The 18,686-nt window shown below is 42.8% G+C and overlaps 1 protein-coding gene across 1 annotated transcript in view; it reads right to left on the reverse strand.

Moving 5' to 3' along the window:
- ANK3 (ankyrin 3) overlaps positions 1–18,686 on the reverse strand; it is a gene marked incomplete at its 5' end in the record, with an annotated part of 223,232 nt that overhangs the window by 55,544 nt on the left and 149,002 nt on the right. The window contains 3 exons of the mRNA XM_084265470.1: positions 1,654–1,808; positions 4,912–5,136; positions 13,162–13,268. Of these exons, the coding sequence (XP_084121596.1) occupies positions 1,654–1,808; positions 4,912–5,136; positions 13,162–13,268 (487 nt within the window). The remainder of the gene's footprint in view (positions 1–1,653; positions 1,809–4,911; positions 5,137–13,161; positions 13,269–18,686) is intronic.

The following is an 18,686-nucleotide window of genomic DNA, read 5'->3' on the forward strand; positions in this document are numbered from 1 at the left end:
CTCCTCTGCCTCTTCCACTGTTTTTAGGTGGTACTCTTTTCTGTGATGAGGTTTCTTTTACTTTTCCAAACCTGCTGACCCAACATGCGCAGTGTTTCTGCCCTACTGCTTGACTAGTTCTGTTATATTTCTTATGAAGTAAATAGTGGCAATACATCATCATATATGGGCTTGTGCAGCCTAGAGAAGAGAAGGCTGGGGGGGGCGGGGGGGGCACCTCTTTGCAGCCTTCCAGTCCCTGAAGGGAGCAGAGAAACAGGAGGGGAATCAGCTTTTTAAAAGGGGAGACAAAGGCAGGACAAGGGGTTGGATTGAAGCTGAGGGAGGGAAGGGTTAGGTGAGATATTAGGGGAAGTTCTTTACACAGAGAGTAGTGAGGGGCTGAAGCGGGTTGCCCAGAGAGGTGGTGGGTGCCCCATCCCTGGGGGTGTTCAAGGCCAGGTTGGATGGAGCCCCGGGCAACCTTGTGTAGATCCAGGCCTGGAGGTTGGTGGCCCAGCCTATGGCGGGGGTTGGAACTCTGTGATCCTTGGAGTCCCTTCCAACCCAGACCATTCTATGATATAACAAACCGATCTTTGTCGTTGCTTTGTATTTTTACATGCTCGTGTGCAGTTCAAGTACTCTGAAGTGAAAATACTACACCATTCCACTGTTCCCATTTCCCAGATGACCAGGTAATGAATAAAAATACTAATTATCTCAGCTGTACAAGGAGCACTTCACAACAGCATTGCTCTCCTTCCCGTGCTCTCAAAGCAGGCCTTTTACTGAGGCCACTCTGTTGAAACAAGAAGAGGCCAAGATCACTGGCAGAGCCTGCTCACAGATACCTCTCACAGCTGCATCCACAGCCTGTTTCCTTCAAGTGTTTTTGCTGATAAGGGAAGAACTTCCCTGCAGCATGTCTGCCACTGCACTCTGACTTTCTGCAGGAGGTTGTCTACAGAAAATCCTTACAGAAAACCGAAGTCCAAACCACAAACTATTTCATTCACACTCAGATGCAAAGAGTTCCAACAACTGTTTTTCAACACAAGTGTTGTGAAGGAAAAGAAAGCAGTAGTGCCAAGGGATCACTGCAGCCCCAGCCTGGCTTTGACCATGATGTGTCTGCTGGGACCATCTGTCACAGCATCTTCTGATGAACCATGTATGGGATGCTCACCTGAACAGCTACATTCAAGCAAAACAAAGGAGCCAGACTTCCCAGATGGGCAGTGTATTTGCAGGAGGCAACCTCCAACAATACCAGTTCAAAAAACCACCATCTGTGGACTGAAGTTTCCATCTGTGGGGAAGTCTGATCGTTAGATATTTACACTATGACGTTGGTTTGGAATGACCTTTCTGTGACCCTGCCTGAGCAGCAAAAACGTGCTTACCTCCAGCTGGGACATTATTCTGAACTTCATGATGGAAAGCAACTGTGCAATCTTACTTAAACTTGGTGAGACTTCAAACCAAAACTTACTGCTCATTTCAGGATGTCTCCAGGCCACTGCCCAACAATTTCTCTTTACACCCTTTCCATGCATTCCACACACCACATTCCCCCAAGTCAGATATCCCCTGCACTATTTTACTTCAGGCTGCTTTAATCTCAAGCCTGCACAAAGGTAATGCTTGCTAAAGCTCTGAGAAAATATTTACCTTCATCCATGCCGTTAAGTATTTCGGTTAAGTCCTCATGTTTGCTGTCATACTGGTGCTCCTTCCATGTTTCACCATTTTCACTGCGGAGTACAATTAGTTCTCTTTCCTTTCCTCGCATTGATCCGAAATGTGGGATTTCCACAATGACGGGGCTAGAGAAAAAGGTATTGTATTAATTTTAATCCCAGATCTCCTCACTGCCCTTGATTTCCTACAGCCACCAAGTCCTCCAGAAAACTACAGTCATTTTAAATAGTTAGCACCGTTACAATAAAAATGCTTTGAAAATTGCCAAAGCTGCACAATCCTTTATAATGTAAACTATAATTAATAGATAACTTGAAAATATTAATATATAGCTCATTTTTTTAAAATGTAAGTCTTATGAAGCAGCTGCCTGCATGAAAAAAATAGTGTTTTTTGCTAAGGAGAGTTTCTCCCTGCTCATTTATCCCAGGATGTTGGTGATCCAACCCGCCTCCAGCACACACAGCGCTGCTGACTTTCAATTGGCATCAGCATAGTCAAAATTCAGGTTTGGCTCAAGGGATTTTAAAGGGGCAAAAATCAGGTCAGAAACAGTACAGCTATTTGAATGCATGTGACAGCTCTTGACTGCAGCAGGAACTGTGCATGCACATTGGCTTTAAACTTCAAACTAAGTCCCCAACTTTGCAAAACTCTCCCTGACTGGCTCCTGGGAAACACAAGAGGTTGTTTCTCATAAGCTTCACTTTTTAGTTCTCATGCCCAAAAAATCACAGCTGTGACATCTGCACCACTAAACATCCCCAGGGAATGTTTAGATCCTTTTGGAATGAATTTCTCCAAATTAAGCAACATCACAAGGACATTCACATTATTTACTGTCAAACATATTTTTTCGAGGGCGGGAGGGGGGCTGGGGGGGGAGGAAAGGGAACAAGAAGGTGGTTAATAATACCACACTGTTGTCACCAAACAATGTACCTTCAACAGAGGACTGAAGTGCATTACTGAACAGATACTGTGGACAACCAACAGAAACCACCATTCACTTCATGTGCCATTCCTTAACAAAACAGACACTTCACAGGCAGGATATGCATTTTAAAATACGCCAAGACAAACTGACTGAGGTCATATAGTAAGTAAACAATTATGGATTATGCAGCTTTAAGACACTTAAATAGACAGTATCATTATTTTCCTACAGAGGTTGTAAAGGATTTCACTGCTTTGCACTAATTTGGTTAAAAGTAATTCACGTGATGGGAGAAGTACGCAGCTCTTCTAAGGTATGGTTCATCTGCAAGGTGCTGGGTGCATCAGCAAATGAAATACTTGAACGTGGAAATCACAACAGCCATTGTGAGGAAAAACAACTAGCTGGAAGTCCAGTTTTCACAGTAAGTACTGAGGGAGATGAGTTATGTGAGTAATTTTTCCCCATGAAAATAGAAAAAAGGCAGTTTACTTAGTATAAGCTTTAGGTATTTTTAAGAACACCGAGGCTATTAACTCTGATCTCAAGTCCTTTACCAAGAAATAGGAATGGAGCTGCTGCTTCCCATTGCGTGCAGCAAATAAATATCAAAAATTCAAATACATGGCTTAAGATATTTAGTCTCTGGTTCAAAAGAGTACCAACTGAAATCTAACACTATAGTACAATCTTTGCAGGCTAATATTTCAGATACTGTCTCTGTAAATATTTAGAAACCACACGATTTTGTGCATGACATTTAACAAGAATACTCATCGAGAAGGTATTGAACAGGTTTGAAACACCAAACACTCACCAATATTTGAAAAGCTAATGCAGTAAATTTCACAATATGGTTTGAAAACAACAGTCAAAAAATATACGAAAACCTCCTTCTGTTTTTAAAGACTGTACACTGCAGTTCATTTGGGTAGCATACTTGGCTTTTTTAATTTATTTTAATGAGATGCCTCTCACAGGTTGAAAAGATTGGTATTCCTCCAACCTCGTTGAATGCCATCATTAATTCAATGACATCTTTTCTAAATAATCTTGTACCAATAGCAGTCTTTGCCTGATCACGTTTTACTCTGCACAAAACAGACTCAAAGCCTGTAAATACCTTCTCTATCACAGGGTTGAACTTAAAGGACCGTCACTGTGTATTAAAATGTGTTTGATGCAGTTGAAACACTTCAAATTTAAAAAATTACAGAAGCACAGAAGTTATGAAAGCAGAATGCTGGCAGTGAGTTTTACATGCCTGTAAGCACAAGGTAGTAGCAGAGCTATATTAAATCAAGCCACTATGATTTTCTTTCAGTGACATAAATCAACTGAAAGCTCTAGAAAACTTAAAGAAAAATATAATGGGAATAACAAAAAATTGTAAACAAAAGAGAAACTGTAGACATTCTGTATCTTTTTGGTACATATCCTACCCAATAAATTTTGTTCCTTGTGGACCAAGCTGCAGGATTCGGCTAACCATGCTCTCGCCCTCATTTAGAGGGGGAGGAGTGTTAGGAAGATGCAGTTTACTGAATAACATCCATGCAGCAGGAAGAGAAACGAGAAGGGGAAATTAGGAACAAGCTGTCATTCCCGACAGAAACGGCATTTTACACCAGGGTGCCACTCACAATAATGAACAAAATTTATAATTAGGAAAGAAAAAAAGAAAGCCACATCATAGTAGATTGTTTCCCCTATTTTAAGCTTTTTTTTTTTAAAAAAAAAAGGTCAGTTCCTAGTTTTTGTACTTCTTGGTGCTCTACAGTAAGTTGTCTGCCATCGTTCTCGGTGGCCTTACCCCACCAGACGGAGACAGGCAGCTCCCAGCTACTCCGTCAGGAGCTGTGCTCATACCACAGCATAGGGAATGGGGTTCAATATTTAGTGACTTTAGGATACTGTTTTGTGAGAGGGATGTTTCTCCGATACTCCACGAGCAGAAGGGTCAAACCCTATTCTGGGTTACAGGTGCGTGACTCCTCCTGACTTTAAATGCAGGTTGCATGTGGAGATGGGGGAAAGACCTGGCCTTTTCATGGCTTTCTTTACCTTCAGCTCCACCCTGGAGTCATCACAGGGGCAAAACTCCCCTTAAAACACAAGGATACTTTCTGGAAGGAATGGCAGGTCAGCATTTTTTTATGTTTCAGGTTAAGCAGCCTATCTTACATGCTCAAATGAGGTAGAGTCGACATTAGACTACTTAGGATCCACAGGATAAAGGAAATGAAAGATGCAAGATGAGTGTAAACAATGAAATTAATAGAACAACTCACCCTAAAAATTGTGCCCCTGCCGGACCCATTTCTACAAGTCTACTCGCTAATCCTTCTCCTTCAACCATCGGTGGTGGGCTGGCCAGTTTATGCCTCTTTACCAAGCGGCAGGTGATGCGGGTTGGTGCTGTACACTTGCGTGGTGGGATAATTATTCTCATTCCGTGATGGCGACTACCCCTCATCGAACCCCCGCGTGCATCGACCATAAAACTAACCAGGAAACTGACGGAAAAAAGGAAACATGTCAATGAAAATTATGAAAAAAACAAAAGCAGATGATCAGCAAAAATTCAACTGTCTTTAAAACGTTATTTGAAAAGTCTTCCCAATCCCAGGTAAATTAAGAAGAACATGAAGATTCTTTTAAAACTTATACGTACAGGTTAACTGTTAGTTATCAGAAGCACAAATTGACAAAGGTCTAGCAACATCATGGTGAAGCAAACAGCTGCTACCGAGTAACTTCTTAGATGAAAGAGTACACGAGTAGCGTATTAGTAGTGGTTTATGAGAATTTTAAAATACCCTTTTGTTTCTGTTAGCTCTACTGTCCATAATTAATAGTAATTAACCTCACACGCAGAAAGGAACCAGGCAGTGTAGAAAAAGGAGAATAAAAAAAGTTTATTCAGGGGATCTCAGCCTTCAAAGCCGCCTCACAGTGTCCTTTGCAAACATTCCTGATGGCCGGCAGCGCAAGTGCTGATGCCACAGGAGACAGCTCAGGCTGCCAAGGGGGTTACCTGACGGGGAACAAGCGTGAGTATGAAGCACAGAACTTTCTGTAGGCTGCTGGCACGGCACTCTGGAAGAGATCATGCCATTACTGCTCCCCAAAAATTACATTCATTAACAAAAAGCAACCCTGAAGAAAAACTGCATTTGCCAGTGCCCTTCCAATGCATTCTTTTCCTTTCCATAACTGAAGGGTAAGCAATTATATTTGGAAGCAGGGAGTGGTAGACTTTAGAACAAAATTCTTTTTATTAGCAATGGAATGATTAGCAAGAATAATCACTAATTGGCAGGATGTATTTAATCTGTGAAATGCTGAGAAGCTGCACATGTGCAAGCGTTACTGCCCTTAACAGAAAAGGGACAAGAAAGGGCCGTTCCCTCCAGGTCCTAAGTGCAGACCTCAGGCTGTTTCAAAATTCTGCAGCAAAAATCCCTCCCAATTTATGGGAATCAAATCATAGATTTCAGGTGCAGATTAGCTGTTAGGAAAAAAAATTTCACTGAAAGAGTTGTCAGGGCCTGGAACAGGCTGCCCAGGGAGGGGGTTGAGTCACCGACCCTGGATGTGTTTAACAGACAGGTAGATGAGGTACTTAGGGATATGATTTCGCATAGGACAGGAACAGTTGGACTTGATCTTAAAGGTCTTTTCCAACCTAATGATTCTGTGATAGAGCTTCTGTGAGACTAAACAGAAGGGGGGCTCCTCTGGTGCTCCAAAACACCTTTCCTTCTCTCAGTACCATAAGCTGCTGAGAGAATAGCTTCAGGTAGAAGACACAGTAATGGGCCAGTATCAGGAGGGACACGAGCACCAGCTCAGTCTTGATGCCAACACAGTTCTTGTTTGCTCCTGCTCTATGCTACACAGCTGCTGACAAAGCCAGCACATCTGCTGTGTGGTTTTGCCATTTTCAAGGCTGTTGCCAAAACTTCCAGATCTCAAGGACTAAACCTCAACACGATTAACGGGTGAACCCATCCAATGCCCCTGTTCTCTACTGTAAACTGAACTATGGGTAAGAGCCAATCATCTGGGAGTTGTGGTAAGATTCTTAAAAAAAAAAAAAGGCTCCATTCATACTTCAAAAAATATGTCTTGCACAAACTTCACCATAGGTGTCTTGCACAAAATTCACATTCATATTGAAATATTCCCCATATACTGCATGGGAATTTTGTGCAAGATGCTTACATATGCTATTGAGACCAGCAGGGTATCAAAAGTAACAGCTGATGTGCATTGCCCAGGCTTGTAAATAAGCTGCATTTGGAAGTGCAGCCCAGTAGGTGGGAAAAGTCTGCATAAAAACAGGGGTGCGATCAAAATTTGGCCTTTAGTGGTCTGTGGGAGACAAGCAGGTAAGGGACATGAGGTGTAAAGGTACGAAGCAGGACTGAAAGGTTGTCTGACTGAATTCCAGATAAAGGAATTACTACACTGCTTTTCTCCAAACCAAATTCAAATCCATCTGTAAAGAGGGGGGAGATGAAACAGCTCTCTGAGATGACCCTAACCCTAATTTATCATTTCTTGAGCCACAGACACTTTGCAGTACCAAAGCATGGAATAGATATCATGTTATTTCACAGTAGCTTTCATACAAATATAAATTGTAAGAAAATAGGTAAACACTCCGCACGCTACTGAACAAATCCCAGTGTTGCCACTAGGGTATCCCAGTTCCTCATATTAGGAATTCAGTGGGACAGGGTCTTTGCTTAATGGCTAACCAAGTGCTTTCCACAAATGGGAGACTTCTGTCAGTAACAACACGCTCAGTCTTTAAATTATAGCGTACAGAAGTTATGTTAATAACAAGATCTTAGACATCTGTAAACTGTTGACTGGGACACTTCTGTTTGCTAGCAGAAGGCTGCACCGAGCAGAGACACCAGCTCTAGAGTCTGGACCTTTGGTTCCCTCTGCTCCCTGAGCACGATTAGCATGGCAGTGTGTTTATGCGGCTTTTTCTCCCTGCAACTGCACTATACGGTGGGTGGTGAAGGCTGATGGTAGGAGGCAGATGCCACTGAGTGTGTGGAAGGGGAGGCCATATGCTGGTCTTCAGAGCTGGCAAGGAGCCAGCTTGTGCCTAGCTGTGAAGAGAGTTCAGGATAACCCAATTAAAGTTCACTATGAAGCAAAGGAAAATATGAAGTGGGGACCAAGAGCCCTTGGTCACTGAAAGGAGAATACGGAAAGGAACTGGTTACAATCGGTGCTTTGGTGGCTTTTTAACAACATGCACAGTTTCTGTCTGCAGAGGAGATGGGGCCACTTCAGACTGCAGAGCAGGGCGAGGGGCAGCTGACTGGCTGGAACATCCCTTTGGGGCTGCTGGGCAGCAGCTCTGGGGAGGCACATCTGGTCAGCGCTCCATGGAAGGGCCTCCAGGGGAGCTTGGCAAGGCTGGGCTTGGCCTGACGGCTTGGTAAGAAGCAACATTTTGGATACCTGCCTATCATGTACGTGATTAGGAGCATGTTAAGCAGCTCAGAATTAATAAAAAAAATTTAAAGGAATTTTTTCATCTAATGCAAAAATGCCAAAGCTTGCACTCAGATAAGATGTTCCCTCTGTCTCCAAAAGATTTAAATGCTGGAAGTAAGTCAGAGATTTTCAAAAGTATCTAGGCACCTAAATGAGTTAAAAGACCACAGGTATGAAGGGAAGCTAAACCTGAGCATCTGTAAAAAGCAGTCCCTGAGTTCCCAGGTACACTTAGGCTGCTCCATGTTGGGCTTGATGACAGGCACCAACATCAGTCCAGCCTCAGCAACTTGGGACTTAGCACTGCTAACTGCAAGCGCAGCTTAACCCTCGTCATGAGTCTAAGCCTACCATGGGGCTGCAAACCAGCTTTGGTGTCTTCGCCACATCGTAGCCTTCAGTGAAGGCAACACTTTTAGCAGCCCAGCCATTACACATGCTGCTCCCCTATAAAGGTGATCACTGCCAACAGCACATTATTTCCTTGCTTCGTTTCCAAATTAGCAAATTTATCATTTAAAACAATAATTCCACATGGTATTTCATGCACTTTCTATCAAAAAAGATTAGTAACTGATGCTTTTAACCTAAATTAATGCTGCACTAATAATGGAAACTACAATATGATATCTAAAACACAACGCTAAGTGCTAATGAGCATTTCTACTGGAATACATGGAAGACATGAGGATGTGGGCGGATGCACTAAACATCTACACACAGTCTGTGAGAAAAGAGTTAAGGAAAAGAAAATGAGGAATCACAGAAAGCACAGAGTTATCACCTTGAATCATACTGGGGAAGTGGAGAGGAATAGCTGCAAAATAATTTAGAAAGCAAATGGGAAAAATTAATGTAAGATAATTAGAGGCAAGCAACAGAAAATACCAACAATAAGCACAAAGGAAAAGTAGCAATCAGAAAAATAACCAAAGCAACACATTTGAAGGCCAACTTGAGAAATTATTTGGCTCTCACTTCGCATATCGTGACTTATGTCATATAAAATATGCTACATATTGGGGGGGTGGAATTCCAAAGGGGAGCTTTCATTTCATTAGCTAGCACAAGTCCATCATTTCTCTGAGAAATGCAGAAGCATGTGAAGAAAAGCATTTGCAATGTACTTCTGGCTACAGTGATTTTATTGTAACACAACTTCTTTACTTCATTCCCCAAACATGCCCCACTGTGCCACGGAAAACCAGTTCTTGCACTTTTCAATGGCAGGTTATTTTTCCAAAGTATAACGCACAAAGATGCGTATGGCGGGATGCTTGAAAGGACTATTCATTGCGCTGCTTTCAAAAATAGGGTTGTTCTCTGTGTGCCACAGGTTGGAATAAACTGGAAATAATCTGATCTATTCCACCTTCCAAACCTGTATTTCCAAGTTTCTCAGTATGGAAGGCGTGAAACACACTCATTTCTTTCGGCTAAGAAAACCGAGGAGTTAAAAAAAGACAACATGAAGACAGCACACCCATGTTTTGGTTTGGGAAAGTTGCATGAATAAGCTCACATCTGAAAGGCAAAGGTCATTTTGGTGAAGGGTCTGTACCCTTCCAGAGGCCTCAAGATTCATGACACATTTCAGCGTGCTGCTTACCATGGACACAGTTCAGAATATAGGCCGGCAAAACAACTTCTCTGAACTCAAAAAGAAAAACATAAAATATTATCTGGGCTTAAAAAAAAAGGAAAAACTAGAAGAATCAAAATTTTACTGCCAAAAATTCCTTCTTCCTCTTTCACTGTTATATCGCTGGATCTCCACTTCCTGCTCCCAAAATTTCCCTTCTGTCTCAGCTAAGAAGTGGGAACAACTCCCAATGCTCTCACCTGACAGTGGGTGAATGGGAAAGGAGCAACCTGCAGGAAGGGACTGCAGAGAGGCTCCCCAGCAAGGCACATCATAGGGTCCATCCGGGGAAGAAAGAGGAATGCAAAGACCAGGCCCTGGTCCCAGAGCGATCAGGACCACAGGGGCTTCTGACAGCAGGTGGCCCCAGCCACTGTACCTCTGCTCAGGGCCACAGAGAGAACTGGGGACAAAGACAGGGGATGAAGCACTGCAATCAAGCAGAAAAGGAGTTGCTTTTCGGGAAATGACTGTCAGAAGAGAAATGAAAAGTCATGATCCTCTGTATATAAGATGTGCTGAGGTACTGGAAGCAGTGAAGGGAACATATGTTGATTGCCCCTAGATGAAGATAACAGGGGAAACCAAACAGTGTCATATTATAACATGGGGGCACAACTGAAAAGAAAATAAACAGTGAGTGAGGTTTTTCCCTAAAAAGGAACTGAATCATCATTGCATCATGGACTTTAGCTGCCAAATAAGAAACATGACAGCTCAGAAAAGCTACACCTGTTTGGAGAATGTGTCAGTGCTCAGGTCCTCTCCCTCTTCTGCAGCCCCAGTTTGCTCCACTGCTGCAGGTCTGCAGCCCTTTCCCTCAGGGCAGCAGCTGAGGCCATCTCTGTGCAAGCAAGGACAACAGGCATGCAAAAGGAGCAGATCTGAAGTAGGTGATGAGACAGGTCCCATGTCCACAGAATATATGTTTTGGAGGGTTGGAATCACTAGTAAGCATGCTGAGGAACTGCGAGCAGACAAGTATTGTTCCAGAGGACTGTCAGGATGCAAACATCACACCTATTTTGTACCAGGATGAAAACGAGCCAGAAAATTGTACACCAATCAGTCTAACCCAAATTAGCAGGAACACTCAGGAACAAATTATCCAACAATCAATGTATAAGGGCCTAAATGATAATCAAGACCAGTGTCACCAGTCCTCAAAATAAAAGCTAAAACATGAGTGGCAAGAGTAACTCACATCAAACTAATTTAACTTCCTTGTTTGACGGAGGGACTGTCTTGGCATTTCAGTAAGCAATCAGCCTATAGCATAGATAAGGTAAGCTATATTGATGAAAAGAGTCTGGAATCAATAAACTAAAACACAGTAAAGGCAAACCCAAGCAGAGGGGAGCAGCCAAACACATGGAAAAAAAAAAAAAAGAAATGGCCTATAGAATTTCAGAAATGAACCAAGATATTCTAGCAGATGGCAAACATCACTAACAGATACTTTATTTACCAAAATGGTAATTCCCACTGGGAGACTGCTTAAGATTAAACGTGCCATGTGGCAGACCAAAGAGGTGGTGAACACGGCTTAGAAATAAGGTATCAACAAAGAGGGAACTGCTCAGGACAGCAGCAAGGATGTACTGAAATGTGGAAAGGACCACCTAGGAGGATCAGGGACATTTTAGTCTATAGAACTGCAGACCTTATACATTGATTGCATGTCTTCCAACATAGGAAACATTGTTAAGATTCCAGTAAGATATTGTTCTCCATGACAACCATGGGTATGACATCACTGAGATGCTGGAGAGCATCCAGAGAAGGAAGAGTGATGAAGCTGGTGAAGGTCTGGAGCACAAGTCCTATGTGTGAGGAGTGGCTGAGGGTGCTGGGACTTTTTAGTCTTGAGAAAAGAAGGTTGGGGTGGGACCTTATCACTCTCTACAACTACCTGCAAGATTGGTCACAGAGATGTTGAGGTTGGTCTCTGCTCTCAGGTGACAAGCAATAGGATGAGAGGAAATGGCCTAAAATTGCCCCAGGGCAGATTTAGGTCAGATATCAGAAAGAATTTCTGTTCTGAAAGGGTTGTTGTCAGGCATTGGAACAGGCTGCCCAGGGAGGCAGTGGAGTCACCATCCCTGGAGGGATTTAAAAGGCTGTGGTTGGGTTCGATGACCTAAAGTGTGTCTTCCAACCAAAGTGATTCTGTGATTCTATGACAAGAAGTAGGCTTAATCTGCAGTGAAGAAATTTGAATATAAAGGGAAGAAATACCATAACAAAGGATAACAAAATCAGAAAGTTGGGGAACTATAGAAATTAAACACATTTCAGGAATGGCTTGACTGCATTTTATCCTGCAGTGATGCAAATGGATGGCTTCCAGCTCCCAGAGGTGCTTTGCTGACATACCTTTCCACCATAATCAACAGGCTTCAGCTTTGCATCCAGCATTTCTTGACATTTCAACTCTAGCATTGGCAACTTGGAGCATTTTATCAGCCCCAGACTCAAAAGTTCTCGGCTGTAGAGATAGATCTGTTCAGCAGAATGGGTGCTTCCATGTATTGTGGAACTGTAGCTTTAGATTTGTGGGACTTGCTGCTGGTTTTTGGAACCAAAATCTTTTGGTATGTGCTGCTCTCATTTGCATTATAACAATGTAATTAGGCATGAAATGGGGAAGTAAATTAAAAAGGAGATGAAATTTTAAAACAAAATATTTTTTATTTTTTAAACAAAAAATATTTATGCTAGACGATCTCATACACAAGGATTCCTGTCAGCAGTGATTTGTAAATTTTTGCTATACACATTCAAACATTATTACTAATATTGCATTTAAATCAAGTCTGTGTGGTACTGCCAAGCACCACAACTACAGCAATGACTCATAAGTAAGTGAATAGTACCATTAGAATCAAACTACTGATAATGGAGTATAGGCAGGAGTTTGGAGGCATAAATAAAATAGGAAGCTAAATTAAAGCTCACCCCCATTTTTTACCCCCTCTACGAAAGAGCCGAAAGTTATAATGTCATGACATTATAACTCTCATTCCATTTTCCAAATAATTTAACGTGATTCAAGCAAAACCATCCTATGACAATTAAAGACAAAGTACAAGCAACAGGAAAAGCAAAGCAGAACAGTTCAAAAGAAGCCTGAGGGATTACAATGTTTTTGCCTTCAGAAAATTAAGTGCAGGAGTAAGTTTTTTGATTTGATATGCAAGAATTTCGACTGACTCCTGTTATTAAGTACCCACATTGAAGTCTGCATGAATTTTGCCCCTGGCTTTAACTGAAGCAGGATTAAACATGTTATCAGCAATTACAGCGGGCCTTGTTCTTCAGCTAACAATACCTTCCACATTTAAAGACAAAGGGCATCTGTTAAATGACCTACCCGGAATGGATGGGACTTGAAACAAGGTTAACATTGTCCAAGGTATCTGCAGCCCAGCTATAGTGTCTGAGAGAATCGGAATCAAACTCCCTTTGGAACGTCAGGTGCTTAAAAACATAATAATAAAAAAAGAGATACGTTGACATTTAAAATTAACATGAAAAACATCTGTCTTAAATACAAGCTTGTTAATATAATTCTATTAAATTTAGATCTGTCTCCTTTCCATATAACAGCACTGAGTTATCACAGGTGGTGTTAAATTACTGGAAATCCCATCACAGAAATGTGGAACCTACAGACAAATCAATCTCATGTATCTCAAACTTTCTTTCTGTTGCTTTTCCCACTTCCTTCAGTTACAGCTATGTCTCTCTCCAATCTATACTTATGTGTCCAAGGTAAAAAAAAGATTGGAAAAAAAAATTACCATTTCTAGTGCAATCATAGACCATACAGACAGGAAGCATATTGCTCCACACCCCCCCCCCCCCCAAAAAAAAAAAAAACCAAAAAACCACTATTGGATAGGTCTTTACTGAAGCAGAACCTGCAAATAAACTCCACCAAGAGTTTAGTTGAAGCTGTGAATTAAACCAAGCTTCCGATGGCAGCAGGAGTTAGTTTGTCTTTATGCAAGTATGACCAGCATGAACGCTGCTTTCTGGAGTGCCGCTGTCCCTCCTCAGCTCTACAAAAATAGCTGTAAAGCCTGTGAAGCGCTGGTGCTATAATTAACTGCCCTGTGAAGCACTGGTGCTATAATGAACTGTCCCATCTAACAGACAGTGAGGCATAATTTGCTTCTTGCCGCTGCCCATGGGTAATGTGTGTGCACACTCACCCATCCTGTGCCCTGTGCAGCAAAGCCACTCCAGTAAAATACTCATTTTTCTCTTTCTTACTTTCTTTCCTTCTAGGAAATTAAACAAATGAAACCTTCAAGATGCCCTTATTTCCAAGGTAATCTGAAAGCTTCTAAACAACTGAAGAAGCACCCTCAGAAATTACCTCAATAAAAGTAAGCAAAGCTGTCACGCAATACACACAGACTATCTTCACCCGAGATAGTGTTAAAGATGTCACTGTTCCCTGCAAGTAGGTTGCTCTCTGCTTATGGTCAAAGACATCTAGAGAGAGCAGAGCACTAAGACTGAAACATCACAGGCTGTTTTCAAAACAAATTCCGTGAGTACAAGTCAAACCTGAGCCAAGCACACACTTCTACACAGGGAAGTTTTATTACTCCCTTTTCTTCTTTTTTGTTTTAACAAATTGGCACATCGAGTCAGTGCAAATGAGTTATTTTGAGTTGCAGTATCAGTATTAATTTTAAGGCAAAGTTAGTAGTAAACACAGAAAAAGACTTCTGTTGAGAAGTTTCCACAAAATAAGTGAGCAGACAGGGGCTGTGTTAGCTGGCCAGAACCTGCAACCCCTCCCATCACTCTGGAGTTTCCACAAACTTCCTCTCTTCAGATTCTTCTTTCATTTCAGATGAGCATATCCCAAGTTTCCTTCCAAAAACCATCGACAATACCATTTATTGCAAATCAATAGAAATATCTGCAGGGGACAACTTTGCTTTGTCTTCTGTCCAACTCACAGGCAAATGGCTCAATGTCTCCTAATTTTGCTTGCGTAATTTTTATTAGGGTCTTTCATTAAACTTTTTGCTGTAAGATATGTACTTGAGGCCTGAGGGCTCAAGCAAAGACAAGAAGAGGCAAACTTGCCTACATTAAACATCAAATCGCACCATCAGACATAAAAGACAGAAGGAATGCCATTAAAGCAATGGCGATTAAGCCACAGCAGTGGCTTTGAGTAGCATCGTTTTGAAAAATGGATCATAATATAGTCTAATGAAGACAGTTTTGAAGTGTTTCCCATAGAACACTCGGCACTGGGCTACATCTCCCTGAAGAGGCTGCAGTTTAGGCAGGAAAGCCATTACTGGGGATATCTGCTGTTCTGAGTGATCTAACTGCCTAAGAGCTCCAACTGAGCACATTATTATTTTGGATACCAAGCAAAGTAAGATCCAGACGGTTGGTCTCAGAAGTTGTAAAGATTTAGACAAATAAAAATAAACTTATTCCTTGGTGATTAACATCATCGTCAAAAACAGGACAGAACAAAGCTATGCAAGAAATGCTTTACAAAGATCACCAGGACTTAGTGTTTGCCGTTCAATTGCCTGCTGAGCCGTAACAGTGTCACTGCACCGAGGTCCAAGCATGCACCAGGGCACAGACATCAAGGAGCAACCATGGGATCACAGGTTTGCTGTAAGAGAAGAAAAATGCTGAAGTTCCTTCAGGCAGAGCCACTTAAAGTCTAAGGAGATACCACCACACTAAGATGATCTGCGGTAGATAGAGATACTATGCCTACTAAGTCACCATAGGTTTGCTTACACGCATACATAGGGTTCCTCGGTCTGTTCCTCCACGCTCAGATACTGTCCATCAGGTAACTGTGTTTTTTGATGCATGCCTTTCTGACAATGTGTGCTCAAACAGACCTTTGGGCCATATTCGCAGCCTGCAAAAGCACAAAGCCTGCAGCCAACAATTTTGGCAGAGAAACAGAGTAGGAAAAGCTAATAGCTGGACACATGCATCTTACAGACAGCGCACATCTGCTGATCTCATTTTGTTAGTCCATTGAGGTGCTGGATTTTCTAGGCAGGCAAAAAACCCCCAACATCTTCCTTTATAAGTCATCATATAAGCAGTCTAGAAGATGGTACATCATCAGTGACGTCAAATCACTGGATTCATCCTGCGTTTGGTCAAGTCCCAGTGTTCCCTCCCCGGATCAAGGGAGATTAAATATGCACGGAGAAAGGGTGTGGCATCCTTAGATGCAAATGCTCATATAAAAATACTGATGGTTCTGCTGGCAAGGATCCCGCTGGTTGCATAACCAAATATCCAGGCTGTGTCATATCAGAGTTCAGCTAACAGAAGAATTTCTGCTTCCTCCCAGATGAATTTATCCAGACAGAAGAAATGCAGCAAGCTGTTATGTAATGGACAGCCTGATTCATCCTGCCTGTGGCTGATTAAATTCAGAGGCTGATGCAAATTATTCCATGGAGAAAGTAGTTCAGATTTGGTCCGAGTTGCTGCATCCATGGTAACGCAGCAGGACACAGAAATTTTAGCTTTGCTCCAGCCAGGTTATTAGGCACAGCACAGAGGGGACTCGGGCGTCCCTGTTCAACAGGGTCATGAATAAACCCCTGCATGCAAAAAATGAGAGGAGAGGAGAGGAGAGGAGAGGAGAGGAGAGGAGAGGAGAGGAGAGGAGAGGAGAGGAGAGGAGAGGAGAGGAGAGGAGAGGAGAGGAGAGGAGAGGAGAGGAGAGGAGAGGAGAGGAGAGGAGAGGAGAGGAGAGGGAGAGGAGAGGGAGAGGAGAGGGAGAGGAGAGGGAGAGGAGAGGGAGAGGAGAGGGAGAGGAGAGGGAGAGGAGAGGGAGAGGAGAGGGAGAGGGTTCAGTAAAGATGGATTTCAAATCTTCATCTGACTCTTTTTACAGACTCCTAAGTCTCCCAGTGATCTTGGGGAGAGGTGGCTGTGGGATCTTCTACTTTAACCTGATCAAGAGCTTGACAAATGCCCCCTTACTCTTTGATATACTTATATTTGTAATAAAATTAATTCACTTGACTCGGAGCCTTTGCTTTTGCCGCGACAGATCTGAGCCTTACAAAAGAAGAGAAACACAACAGGGAAAGGCTCACTCCTTCCTTTCCTCCCCTATGAGAAAGGCTGAGTGAGCTGGGACTGTTCAGCCTTGAGAAAAGAAGACTAAGGGGGGCCTTATTAATGTTTATAAATATCTGAAGTATGGGATGCAGGCGGAAATGGCCAGCCCCTTTTCAGTGGCCTGTGGAGATAGGACAAGGGGCAATGGCTGCAAGTTGGAGCACAGGAAGTTCCACACCAACAAGCGGAAGAACTTTTTCACAGTGAGGGTGACAGAGCCCTGAGACAGGCTGCCCAGGGAGGTGGTGGAGTCTCCATCTCTGGAGATACTCAAGACCCGTCTGGATGCCTATCAGTGCAATATCAGCTAGGGAGCTGCTTTGGCAGGGGGGCTGGACCCGATGATCTCTCGAGGTCCCTTCCAATCCATATGATTCTACGATGCTGATTCTATGATTCTTCAAAGTAGTGTGACAGCCTAAAACAGCCTTAATTCCTATCAGTTTCCAGATGGACTTTTAGGATATGGTTTTTGACCCTCTTTGTTTCTGTGAATGCCACTGATGGAAGACAAGGTGGAGTTTTTTCTCTGCTTTCTACTGCCATAGCAGAGATTATCTAGAAGCCTGGCAACGTACAGAGCCTCCCTCCGATGGGTAGGGGAGAGGCAGGGGTATTCTTCGTCTCGCAAGTGCACTCCTCCCACTTCAGTGACAAACCTGTAAAGCTTATCACCACAGGTCTGGGCTGAAGAACACAGGAATTCCAGAGGTCAGACTTTTTCGTCAGGACTTCAAAGTATGGCAGAAGCCATAGCAGAATATTTTAGCTGTGCTCCCTTTTTCATGAAGATGCTCTGCTGCTTTACCGCTGTTTGTTTTTCAGGGGATTGTGGTTTTATAAACCCCTCACAACAGGACTGACATTTTTTTCCACCATCAACTTCACCATTCCTTGATCCCTTCCTGGACTTGAGGGACTTGGAGGATTAAGATTACAATAACATTTACAGCCAGAGAGGCCTCCAGCCTGGCTTCACTTTACTTGACAAATTTAGACCAGTTCTGAGCTGCAGTAATTGCACAATTGTTGCCAGACAGAAACTGGGATCACAAAAACACGATGGCCATAAAGGCAACAAAACCAGCCTACACTCTTGTTCAGCCCCAGCACTACAAAGTTTTCATGTTCCTTGCCTTCTCAGTTCAAGAGCCACCATTGTGAGAGATCCTCCTGAGAGCAGAGAGCTGTGTGACCATTCATAAAGAACATGAAGTTTGCCCTAAAGTACAGCTCCTGTAACATGGTGTGGTGTCACTGCCACACCTCCCCACCCAGATAAGCAGTTCTTATCTTTCTGGTGGAATTCTGTAATACAAAACAGGTTAACGGCGCATGCTTTGGACAATGTTATGTAGGAGTCACGCAGCACAGTGCTCAGACCAAAGAACCTTCCTCTCCTCTGAAGCTTCCATTATATCAGGAAGACTTGATGAAGGCTTAGGAGTGGGAAGTGTCAGTGTAACTTGAGGTTCTTGGCCCTGAAATACCATTCCTTGTTCCCAGTGCCAGCAGTCACAGATTCTATTTTCTGACTTCAAACCAAAGAAAAGCAAAGAAATTACTGCCATGCAACGTTCGGAAACTCTCCCCGGCTGACCACTGCAAATCAAGGCTGTTGGAGCTTTATAGCATTGCACTTTAAATCGACAGCCTAATAACAAGTATTAAGTTGCTAAAGCTGGAATCTAATTTCTGCCACTGTCACCGTGCTGCCAAAACTGTGCAACAGCAGTGGGAAAACTGGCT

Source organism: Gallinula chloropus, assembly GCF_964237585.1.
Source record: "Gallinula chloropus genome assembly, chromosome: 5".
Classification (NCBI taxonomy): Eukaryota; Metazoa; Chordata; class Aves; order Gruiformes; family Rallidae; genus Gallinula; species Gallinula chloropus.